The sequence below is a fragment of the Magnolia sinica genome, chromosome 2 (assembly GCF_029962835.1).
Source record: "Magnolia sinica isolate HGM2019 chromosome 2, MsV1, whole genome shotgun sequence".
NCBI lineage: Eukaryota > Viridiplantae > Streptophyta > Magnoliopsida > Magnoliales > Magnoliaceae > Magnolia > Magnolia sinica.
The window spans coordinates 59497135-59509755 of record NC_080574.1 but is presented as its reverse complement, the minus strand read 5'-3'; the positions used below and the strand labels follow the sequence as shown (position 1 = coordinate 59509755).

The following is a 12621-nucleotide window of genomic DNA, read 5'->3' as shown; positions in this document are numbered from 1 at the left end:
CTGCTATGCTGCTTTCCAACTTGGAAGCATTCTTTAGTAGCAGTATGCACATAAACCCACTTCCCTACCAGAAAAACTAAGTTGATGGAATGAACAATTTGAAACATCTAGAAGCAATCCCGGCCACTTAGAAGTGAGTCCTAGAGGAGAAAAGTGTCAGGTTGAAATTGATTCAAGTGCTATGCATGACACACCCAAAAAAAAAAAGGAAAAAGAAAAGAAGAAGATCATATCTAGTGCATGATGAAGAGTTAAAACCAAGAGTATATATACTCACAGCTCTTAAGGATGCCATGCAGTTCATACAGCTACTTACTCTAGCCCACAGGCCAAAACAGTGCCTTTAACTCCAGACACACTTTTGCTCCCACCAACCATGGAGTAAAGGGCATGAAATGGTCATATCGACAATCTAACTCCCTTCGGTGCCAACATCAAGATCATCGCGATAAATGCTCTCAGCCATCTGCCAGACCTGAAGAATGTTATCCTCCGCAACACTTGAGATGAGCCATGGCTCATTACGGTTCCATGAGAACTCTGAGATCTTGGCAGTGTGACCCCCATGAACAAATAGAAGCTCGGGTGGCCCGTCCTCGGCATCTTCTGCTGTCTGCTCATCCCCAATCCTGAAGGCATCATGGCATCAGAGTCAAATCGGGCATCATGCATGTGCTCAGTTGGCAAATCATCAGTACCACACCAGATAATTATACTGTGATGTAAACCAGCGCAAGCATGCACAGAGAACACGGCAAACTTAACTATGGTACAAACATCTATAGGCCAGTTTGGACATAAGAAAGATGCAGATGGGAGGACCAGTTACCAAAAAGAGATGCAATGATGACGGGTCCAACCCATTCTCACTTGGGGGTGCGTTTCTCAGATGGGAGAGTTTGGTCACCTCCATCTGCATATTGTGGGACGCATCAAACAGCTCCATTTAGACACACATTCATTTCTAGTGTCATCCTGACAGTAGAGGCAAATAGTGTCTAACAGAAAGTATGGAAACCAAACTCAGCAGCTTGCCTGTGGTCCTCGGTCATAAAGTCCTAAAGCATAATCCGACGAAACAAAAATAGAGACCCAGGCTTCATACAAAATCTAATAAAGCATGCCGTGCAAAATATAAATGCATGAAGCCACTCGATTCATGATCTTCACCGAATGCATGAAGGAACACAATTTAATTACAGCATGGTCAGAATGGATACCTATAGAAAAGAATAGAATGAATCATCATGGATAAGCATCAGTAAACATCTTTCTGAAAGGAAGCCAATTCCCTTACATCCCAAAATCAGTCCAAAGTTTAAAGGCCTGTTTTGATTGGCAAAAACTGAAGAGTAAAAAGTGGAAAGGAAAACGTTTTATGCAGATATGACATTTTCCTCCAATTCCAATAATAAAGTAACCTGTGGAAACAGCTTACTTTTCCATGGTTTTCCTCGAAGAGAGGAAAAAAAAAGTGGGGATGTGGGGATCCCTTTCCCCCAAAAAACCTAATAATCTTGTTTTCCACCTTTTTCTAGAGGCTTTTCTCCCTTTTGACCAATGACCGTTCTGTTTTACTATGAAAGTCATGTTTGCTAAAACAAGTAACCTTTTTTTTATGATTCTTTCCACAAATTTCCTTATCCGTTGCTTTACCAACATATGACATTAGCCTTTCCATTTTCCAAGTCTACATTATGGATAACCATAAAAAGTTTGCCAAAACCACTTGCATGGACAGGGTAACTCGTACACGCCACCAAATGCGCCAACATGGCAGATAGTTGATATATCCAAGGTGTCCACCAGGTGGGTCCAACCTTGTAGATGTTCTCCCACAAAATTCAGGTTAACCCACTCATCAGGTGGTCTGTGATGTTAGACATAAAGACAGCTTAGAAAACTTCAGCCAAGTTTTCTTCAGCCATACATTGTTTCATAAAGTGGCCCACCATGGTTAGGGGACTATAATGACCCTAAATTTTTAGATAGACACCGGAATGATTCGAAGATAATTAGAGACGAGAAATACATTGCAAGCACGTGCTTTAAATTTCAAGAATAGCATAAACAATTTTCTCTCGCTCGCTAAATCCAACGGCAAAGCATTTTTTGGACATTCTCATCATACGCCACATCATTAAGCAGAGATGTTGACAAGAAAAGTTATAAGGATTGAAAATTTTGCAAACCATTCCCCTAGTTAAAGTCCTCTGATCGCTCCATGGAAAAGAGACGGCAACGGGGGAGAGTGAAGATGATATGAGAGAGAAATACCCTCGGCTTCTCGACATCACACCTCAAATAAACTTCGGGGACAAAGTTTGTTTTTAAAGGGGTAGATTGTAACATCCCGGATGTTAACGTTTTAGCCTAAGTTGAGCGTATTGCTTGTTATGTGTATTTTCCCTTAATTAAAGAGAATTTTAACTTATTTTGTGAATAACTCTTTATCCATAATTATTTAGATAAGGGTTCTTTTGTAAGAATTGCTTAGAAACATGCCTAGAATCACGTAGAAGCGTTAGATTTTGTAAAACACTTATATCAGAAATATTTACTAAGACACCCTTGACCTAGAGTCTTGATTCTATATCTTATGGTTATCATAATTTGATCGATGTGAAATTTTATCTCATGCATATCTAACATAAATGAACCGTACACGTCGAATTTCAGCCCTTGGATCATAGTAGAAGTGAAACAATTGACAAATCAACACCTTAAGCCTTGATTTTGGTGTCCATCGTGAGAGAGAACTTGACCATCATCCGTAGTCACTTATTCCTCATCTAGTGAATGTCTTAAATCCTGAAGATCTTTGTCAAATTTAGAGAATTCATCATCCAAGAGTAATTTTTGAGCAATTAGAAAACTAACCCCCAAATTAACATTAAATTACTAATTAATTAAATTTGGGTTAATTTCAATTAATTAGGCCATAACTTACCTATGTTCGCACCGTCCAATCATGATGAAATTTTATGTGATAGAACATCTAGTGAGACTACGAGTTTTGGTGGAAAAAAAAAATATGAAACCAATCAATACATTGTGACCGTCCATCAAGTCTTTTTCAAGATCGGCCAATCTAAGTAGTGGATCATCAAGAAAATAGAGTATCCCGACTCTATTCTTCAATTTCAACATGATGAACGGATTCGAATTAGAAAAAAATCAGCCCTTGATCATGTTTTGAAAAACTCGAGTAAAATGTGTGGTGTGGACGCCCATGAGCTCCTTATTATATACATGTGGTGGCGTCCACCACCCATTCTACTTGGGTTTCTCAAAACACAATCAGGGGCTGATCTTTTTGTAATTCTAATCCATTCATCATGTTGAACTCAAATAATAGAGTCAGGGTACACTATTTTCTTGATGATCTACCACCTAGATTGACCGATATTGAAAATGGCTTGACGGACGGTCACGGTGCATTGATTGGGTCCCTTTTCTTCACCAAAACTCATAGTCTCACTAAATCTTCCATCACACAAAATTCCATCATGATTGGACGGTAGAAATATTAGTAACTTAGGGCCAAATTAACCCAAATTTAATTAATTAGTAATTTAATGTGAATTTGGGGGTTAGTTTCCTAATTGCGCAAAAATCACTCTTGGATGATGAATTCTCTGAATTTGATGAAGATCTTCAAGATTTAAGACTTTCACTGAATGGGGAATAAGCGACTATGGATGATGTGCAAAATGTAAGCCTTTAATCAGATAGGGAGTCACATGAACATGCCCTGGCTCAAAAATCAGGCTGCCAACTTGTTGATTGGCCCACACCTGTACGAGAAAAATGGACTGCTAGAAATAAAGGCCAATAGTTGATGATATTCAATTTACCCATGTGCCCGCCTGATGAGAGGACCATACTGAATTTTGAACCAGGGAATGTTAACGGGCATCGGTCTTGCATGTGCCACATTAGCATGTGTATTACAAATCACCCCTTCAATCTTTCCTAAAGAAAATTGCCATAGCATGTCTCAAATGGATTTACAGCTAAACAACAAATTTACATGCAAGAAGCTGCTCCAGTGGTAGAAGAAACAGTGTTGTCATAGGCAATCCTTTTTTTTCCTTAGATAGGTTGAGTAGGGTTGTCTAACAGCCTGCATTGTTGAACATAGGCCTGAGTAGTCAGCCCAAGCCCAAGGTTTCTCGGATGAGAGAGAGAGAGAGAGAGAGATGTTTACAGCTGCTGCTGGAATGGCCACAAGGCCATGTAGTTTGGTACAGTTGTCGGTATTTATAAGGTGAGAATAGGGTCAGATCTGAAGCGGATCCCGACGATAATCAAGTGATTTGGCATTATGGGATAATAGGAGGAAGTTAGTAAGAGATTGGAGCTTGGAAGATGAGAGAGAGAGAGAGAGAGAGAGAGAGGATGAGATTGGAGTTTGGAAGATGTGTGTGTGAGAGATTGAGAGAGGAAGCGATCAGAGCTTGGAAGATGAGAGAGAGAGAGAGAGAGAGAGAGAGAGAGAGAGAGAGAGAGATGGGGTGTGGGTTGGAGTTGGAAGATGAGAGAGGGAAAGTAAATGAAGATTTTTTTTTAATATTTTGGTATATTACGAAATTACCCTTGCAAACCGTAATGGGCAGGGACGAGCAGATGGGCTTGAATTAAAGTTGGCAGCATTTAAATAGGGCACATTTTCCACTTGTGTCCTCTTCCAAAGGGCGCCTAAACTTATGAATTGGGGTGGCAATGGGTTAGTTCAGCCCATGGATCAACTAGCCTAACCCGCTATTGAAAGGGATTTGGTCGAAGCTAAATCGGGAGTAGGTTGGCTCAAGCTAGAAAATGTGGCACATTTAAATAATTATGTGACGCTTGTGTTGATCCCTACCAGGCCCAACCCACCAGATACAAACAGGATGGGCTCAAAGTCCTGACCACAAAACCTTTAAAAAAAACTAATAGAAGATTAAGTGTAAATGCAGATATGATAATGTAGTGTAGTGTAAATGCAGATATGATAATGTAGTGTATGTATCCACTAACTGGGCCAAGTTGGGCATACCGTTTGCCCCATATTCCCTTCTTATACATTAGTTTGGTTGTGCCGTGTCGGGTAGGGTCAATCGATCCCGACCAGATTTCAACTAAATGAGTTAGATCATGTGCTTGGGCTTGATCAATTCTAAGTGGAACGAGCTGAACCCAGGGCAATGGGTCGCAGGGCAGGTGTGAGACAGAATTCTAGGCCCATCTAGTGAATGGGCTGAGCTGCCACCACTAGCTATACAAGAATGGGGGCTTATTTTGCGGCGGTAATGTTTGAAATGCATGGTTAGTGTACTTAGAAATATGGACCCCATATTCTGGAAGTGCTTGCATCCAATATGTGAATCAATTTCCTCATGTTCTAAACTAGTTCCATGGCCATAAAAGATTTGTAGAAGTAGCATGGAAACTTCAAATAATCAAGTAAAACATGTTTAACAGTAGTATGCTTGTCAGTCTCCCTTACCTGTTGAGATCCCAAACTATTAATCTTCTATCAGCAGCACTGGAAGCCAATACAGTTTCATTCTTCGGGCTCCATTCTACCTGGAATACCTCATCCCTGTTTAAGTAAACACAATGAGAAGCACTCACTTGTACAATGTGAATATCTCACTTCTCAAAAAAGAAACGATTCAAAACAGTGCTGTCATTATATCTCCTGCATGAAAAACACACTACTGACATATTTGAAAGAAATTTATATAAAAACCTGATGAGAAAGAACGAAATATATACAAAGACACTTCAAACATGACAGCAAGCATCAAGGAGGTGACTAGGCTAAAGTAAGAACTTAGCAGACCCACGTGCCTACATATAAGCTGATGCAATCTAGTGTTACCTACTACTACTTTTTGGGTTTTTGTCATGCCAACACTTGGGGACACTTGGAAACTCCTAGACACAACACAAAACTTCAAATCTGTATAGACAATCTCCTAGTGATGTCATAGAAAAGTACAATGTTTTGGACACTCCAGGTGAAGTATCTAACTCTAGACAAAGTTATCCTTTCATCTTTATCTTCTCTTCTTCTTCTTTTTTTCCTTTTTTTGATGTGCTCTTTGTCAAACCAAAAAGAGGTGAAGTGTTGTCGAGCAGCCCGGCCAGAGTGATCCATCCCTAGGCCAGGGCTTGGACCCCTAAACTTGGCCTGAGGGTTGGGCCCATGCTCGAAATCCAGGCCTTGTGTCCAGGACGGACTGGGCCCAGACCAAGGATGAATGGCCCAGTACAATCATCAAACGGGCCACCATTATACCAAAAACGATGGATGGTTTAAAGACACTTGTGAGTAATTCTGATTCACCACACGTATAGTTTAAAGAGATTTGTTGGATCATAGTCGTGTTTCAATGATCCAAACTGTTTATAAGATAGGACTCATCAGATGGAAGAGACCCAAAAAATTCTTAGACTGAACTATTTCAAACTCTGATCATTTAAAAAATTTGCTTACCTGGCTGGCCATGTGCATAGAGCTAGGGCCAAGACTTTTTTGGCCCAATTAGGGTCAAAGCCAATGCTTAGGGAACTAGGGCCAACACCAGACCAGCCCACTACCACCCCTAAAGCCGAAGAGAGTGAATGATGCTTATACAAATTACTATTTCTTGAGATGATATGCATGATTTTCCTCTTTGTATCACTCAATCATTTGTAACGATGGGTTTTTTTTGGTTAAAAATATGATAATATTTTTTTCTAATTTTATTTGTTCTCAAGTGTTTATTGTTTTGTTTATTTTTATCTTATTCATTTACTTAATTATTTAACCAACCCAAATTAGTTGAGATGAGGCTTGGATGATGATGATGAATTTATCTACTTAAGAGCTTTGTAAAGCCCATAGACACGTACAAGTCAGCTAATTCACATTTTATCCCATATGCTAGTGTTACTTGTAATATCCAAGCAATACGTCAAAAGGGTACCACTATGTTGATTCCCTATCCCTAGAATTTGTCAGTTTGCTAGTCAGGTGGGCCATAATCAACTAAACAAATCTACAATTGTGGAAAAATTAGTCAAAGTTTTCTAAACCATCAACTTATTTATAGTATCATGCTACGTTTATCATTAGGCAATAAAATCTGCACATTGAGGTCCACTTGATGGATGGCTTGGATATTTCACCCCAGTGTTTTAAATATCAACAATATCAGCCGATATATCCCACGATATATCTTGTATCCCACTTGTGCAATACGAAATGCATAGGTAGTGCCGATATATCCCACCTATTCGATCCAATAAGCATTTCCAATTTTCGATCCATGTTTTTGTTGTAAATCACATACTAGTGTCAAATAGTTACAAATGTATGATTCTTCATATTTTCCATGAAAAATCATGGATTTTGAACTTCGATTTCGAGATTTGGGGGAGATGGGTCAAGTTCTGAGAAATATAGAAAAATCAAAATTTCTCAATTTCCCACAAATCTGTTGCAATCTTTGTATCCAAACACAAAATTAAACATGTATGTAACCTGATCTAGTGATTCTTCTTTTGCTTTTGAATGTATTGCTTGTGTTTCCATACATGTCTTCTTACATTTATAAATTATATGAATAGACTTTGAATAAACTTGCATCAGTTCTGTTGAAAAGCGCATATATTAGGATCCCATACAAAGGAAACCCCTATTATGTTTTTTTTTTTTTTTTTGTAATGTTTTGATTTCTAAGTGTGTATCGATGTCTTTTTCAATAATTCATGAAGTTTCATTGAAAATTTTGACCAATTTCCCAATGTTCCCATGTTTCCTAACAACGGCAATACATTATGCGATACAACCGATATATCCCATGCGATATCCGATATGTATCCATATCCCAACGGCACGATACATTACGCGATAATGATATTTAAAACATTGATTTCTCCTATCTGCCACGCAGGCATATCTAGTAAAGCATGTATTAGCTGACTTGTACATGCGTGTGGGCTTAGCAAAGCTCTTAAATTAACTATCATTTATTTGCGTACAAAATAGTCGACAAGCCTAGATTTGTGCAGTTTGCCATGTCAAACACTTTAGGACATTTCGACACTTGCCACCTTTGCCAAGCATATGAGCAACACTGCATGCATCATATATTGAACTTAATTGTGCAAATTTTCACCATTTCTTACATGGTGGTAACTGGCATACATATAAATCAATTAAAGATACAAAATGATGGGCACCATTGTGAATGGATCATATCCAAAAAAAAAAATCACACTTATTCGATTATCCAAATCAACCAATTATCGGCCATTGAATCTAGGGTCAAAATGAGGGTGGTCAACTATGCAAATTCAATGGTTGATATGCAGATGGTTAAGACAATCCAATCAATATGATCCATAATAGGCCCTTGTAAACACCCCACCCTAGGCCGACAAGCTGATTAAGTTGGACCGAGTCAATTCCACCAAACCCTAACCCTAAAGTAAAACCTTAACCCTATAACCTAGCCAAGACTCAGTTAACCCAACCTAGCTCACCAAGCCAAACCTAGCACCAAGTCAACCCACCGAATTAGCTCACCTAGTAAACTCACCTAGTCAAATCAAACCCAAAACCAACCCATATTCAAGCCCACATACCTAAAGCCCATTCAAAATCCGGAGCACCATCAACCAAGCACCAGAGGAGTCACAACCTCCACACGTGTATGGGAGCTCGCCTGCGGAAGTAGGGAGCTTCGTGTGGCTCTGGCAACACCCAGGGTGCCGCCAACCATGTGGCAGTTCCCCTGTCTTGGCGAAGGCGCAACATGGATGGGTTATCTCCTTTTGCAAGGTCCAAACATGTGGCAACATGAATTGACTTCAGTGCCCCTCCCTCATACCAAAATTACAATACACGCCCATCTAATCCAACCCTTGAAATCCTGCCATGTGGCAATCTCAAATCCTAGCCATCCGGACCTTTTTCAATCCTATAACTTGCTAGGAATTACAAGAAAACTAAGCTTGGGGGCTATAAATAGCCCCCTCCCCTTCTCATTTCAAGCATCCCTCATTCCTCAAGACACCTTCCCATTTCCAAGCCTTCTCCATTCAACAAGAAACCACCCCTTAACCTCCCATTTCCATCCCTCCACAAAGGAGAGGAATGAGCAATAGCAAAGAGTCCAGCCCGGGTTAACTCGGTCTAGCCCAAAGCCTTAACCACCTGAGCAACTAAAGCCTCAATCCAAGCCACTTGATCTAATCCTTGCAACACTGTCGTCAATCCTACCATCCAACTTTCAGTTAGCCTCATCCATCTTACATAAGCATAGTGCAACATCTACACCCTTCTCAACCCCCCTGCTTACTCCATCCACACCATTGCATCCATAGCATTGTGCACCCGATCAGTTCAAACATATGCTTTGCAGCTCACCATGTTAATCAAATCCTGCCCATCAAAAACTTGGGTTGGTTGGTTATCGCATTGGCAAGTAGGAGAGTAAAGGCGGATTTATCTAGCCTAAGCTACAACTTGTCGTTGATGTTGCAATCAACACTACATCACACACGCATCTTTACATACATGGCACTCAGCACCTGATTAGTTCAAACGTATGTTGTTCACCGAATTAATTAGATCTTCTTCGTAAAAAACTTGGACTAATTGGTTATCGCTTTGACAAGTGGGAGAGTCAAGGCAGATTTATCTAGCCTAGGGTACAACTCATCATAGGTGTTGCATTTAACACGGCATCGCACACACCTTGCATCATTAGTGCACAAGAGCTAATCTTAATCCTCAAAGGTTTGTGAGATATTGGGAAGTAGAGACCGTAAGCTGAGCAGGCGCCTAACCCCTTCCCTCTCTGTAATCATAGTCCCTTACTCAGAATCTTCAACTGCAAATCAAGGAGTCATTTTAGGACAGGGAATCCTCAAATTTTCTATCATAACATTTCTACAGGGTCTATCCAACTATGGAATCAAATTAATTGGCTAGTGGCGATCCCAATAAAGTATAAGCCTCTCTATCCCATTTAAACATCAATCAGCCCGCGAGAGCGCAATCTGCCCAAGATCCAACGTCCACACCCCACAATTTGGAAATCTAAACTGACTCGCATGTATGCCACATGCGATGCTTCAAATGTAGGCGATAGTTTTTAGAGAATGCCATACAAATGCCTATATTTTGGTTGAATTCAAAAAAAAATAATAATAATAAATAAATTTGTTTGTAAACTCTTTCCTAAAATCCGCCTAAGGTTTTGAAAAATGGTATTTGAAAAAAAAAACACTTGTTTTGAGTTTGACTAACAGTGGTCATAGAATTCAGTCTATTATATTCCAACATGACGGTTATGCCTTGTTTACCTTTTGTTTCTTACGCAAGGTTGTCGAATCCACTCTAACCGTGGATACACCCTGGGCCCCAACAATGATTCATTTGTTTAATCAGCGACATCCATCCCATGGATTATAATTTCAGGGCATGAGCAAAATGAAAAAGATCCAAATCTCAAGTGGACCCCACAAGAGTTAACAATGGCAATTAAATCTTATTAAAAAATGTTAGGGCCCTCTATAATTCTTTTTATGCCATCCAATCATTGATTAGGTAACCTAGACCAAAATTAAGGGTGCACTATAATTCTTTTTTGCCATCCAATGTGTTTGGCCCCCAAGAAGTTATCAAGGGTAGGCGTTCAATCCCTTCCATTTCCAATGGTGTGGTCCACTTGAGATTTGGATTTGCATTATATTTGGGCCCATGCCCTAAAATGAACTCGCAAAATGGATAGACAAAGTTGATTAATCACATGCAACTTAATGGGGCCCACAACTTTTGAAACTCTAATGGGAAGGTGGAGTTGGAGGAGCACCAATAGGTTGCAACCCCCGGAACCAAGGACATGAGAGCAGATTGGGTGAGACCCTAGACTTACCCACAATGGTGCGCCACTTAACGTGGGGCCCACCTTGATATATGTATTTTGTATCCATGTCGTTCATCCATTTTTCCAGATCGGCATTATTCGAAAAATGAAGCAGATCCAATTACTAGGTGGACCATAGTGTAGGAAACAGTGGTGACTGACCATTAATGGGCCACAAAAGTTCTAAATCAATCTGATATTTGTTTTTTTTTCCTTCATCCAGGCTTGTGACCTTATCAACAGATTGGATGGCAAATAAAAACTAAATAAAATTTAAGGTGCACCCTAAGAAGTTTTTAACGGTAACGAGTTCAATCATCACTGTTTCCTATGGCATGGTCCACCTGATAATTGGATATGCTTGCTCTTTGGGATAATGCCCTTAAATAATCCGAAAAAAATGGATGAGCGAAGTGGATATAAAATCATACATCAAGGTGGGCCCCACAGTAACAGCCGCACCATCTTGGGTGAGGTCAGGATATCACATAATTCGCTCCCGAGGGATGCAGTTTGGCAACTGGCATTGTTAGCAACAAGTGGAGACTGATCAATGCTATGCGGGCCTCACCATGATATATATGTTTCATCCATGCCGTCCATCCATTTTTCCAAATGATTTTATGGAATGAGCCCAAAAATGAGGTAAATCCAAATCTCAAGTGGACCATACTACAGGAAACAATGTTGATTGAATGCCCACCGTTAACTTCTTGAGGGCTACAAAAATTTTGGACCAAGCTGATAATTGTTTATGCCCTTCATCTTGGTCTGTATGACCTAATCAATAGGTTGGATGTTAAATAAACTTTACAGTGGGCCTAGGATTTTTTAATGGTGGACATTCAATCACTATTGTTTTTTGTGGTGTGGTCCATGTGAGATTTAGATTTGCCTCAGTTTTGGGTTCAATCCCTAATATCATCTGTAAAAATAGATGGACGACGTGGATATAACACATACATCATGGTGGGGCCCACATAGCACTGACTAGTAGCTACCTTGTAACACTCCGGATGTTACCGTTTTTGCCGAAGTTCATCCCGTAGCTTATTATGCATTTTTTCCATTAATTAATATAAATTTTAACTTGTGTGGTGAATAACTCTTTATTTGTAATGAATTTAATTTATAAGAATTGCTTATAATTGTGCCTATAAGCCCGTAGAAGCATTAAATTTCATAAATTTACTAGATCAAAAATTTGTACATAAACGCCCTTAACCTAAACTCTAGATTTGAGATCTTATGCTTAGAATTGTGCCTATAAGCCCATAGAAGCTTTAGATTTCATAAATTTACTAGATCAAAAATTTGTAAATAAATGCCCTTAACCTATACTCAAGATTTGAAATCTTATGGTTCCCATGATCTGATCAATGTGAAATTTTATACCATGCCTATACAACCCAAATTAACCGTACATGTCAAATTTCAGCCCTTATATCATAGTAGAAGTGACCCAATTGACAAATCAGCCCCTTAACCATTGACTTTAGTGACCGAAGAAAGTTCGTGAGTTGTCATAGTCGAATATTTTCATTCATGTGAAGGACTTGGATTGCCCATCATATAAACCGAATGTGAGATGTGGGAACCATACCTTGATAAGCCTTCCCTTAAGCACCAAGTTAGATGTTTTAGGCATACCAACTCTTTCCAAATCTAGACCTTCTGATTTACCCACTTCCCACCATCAATCGCAACT

General features: G+C 39.6%; 1 protein-coding gene across 1 annotated transcript in view; it reads right to left on the bottom strand.

The window, feature by feature from the left end:
- Positions 1–217: 217 nt before the first annotated feature.
- LOC131237146 (histone-binding protein MSI1-like) overlaps positions 218–12621 on the bottom strand; it is a 40741-nt gene continuing 28337 nt past the window's right edge. The window contains exons 5-6 of the mRNA XM_058234815.1: positions 5492–5587; positions 218–629 (exon numbers count right to left, since the gene is read on the bottom strand). Coding sequence (XP_058090798.1) covers positions 413–629; positions 5492–5587 — 313 coding nt within the window. The 3' untranslated portion in view covers positions 218–412. The remainder of the gene's footprint in view (positions 630–5491; positions 5588–12621) is intronic.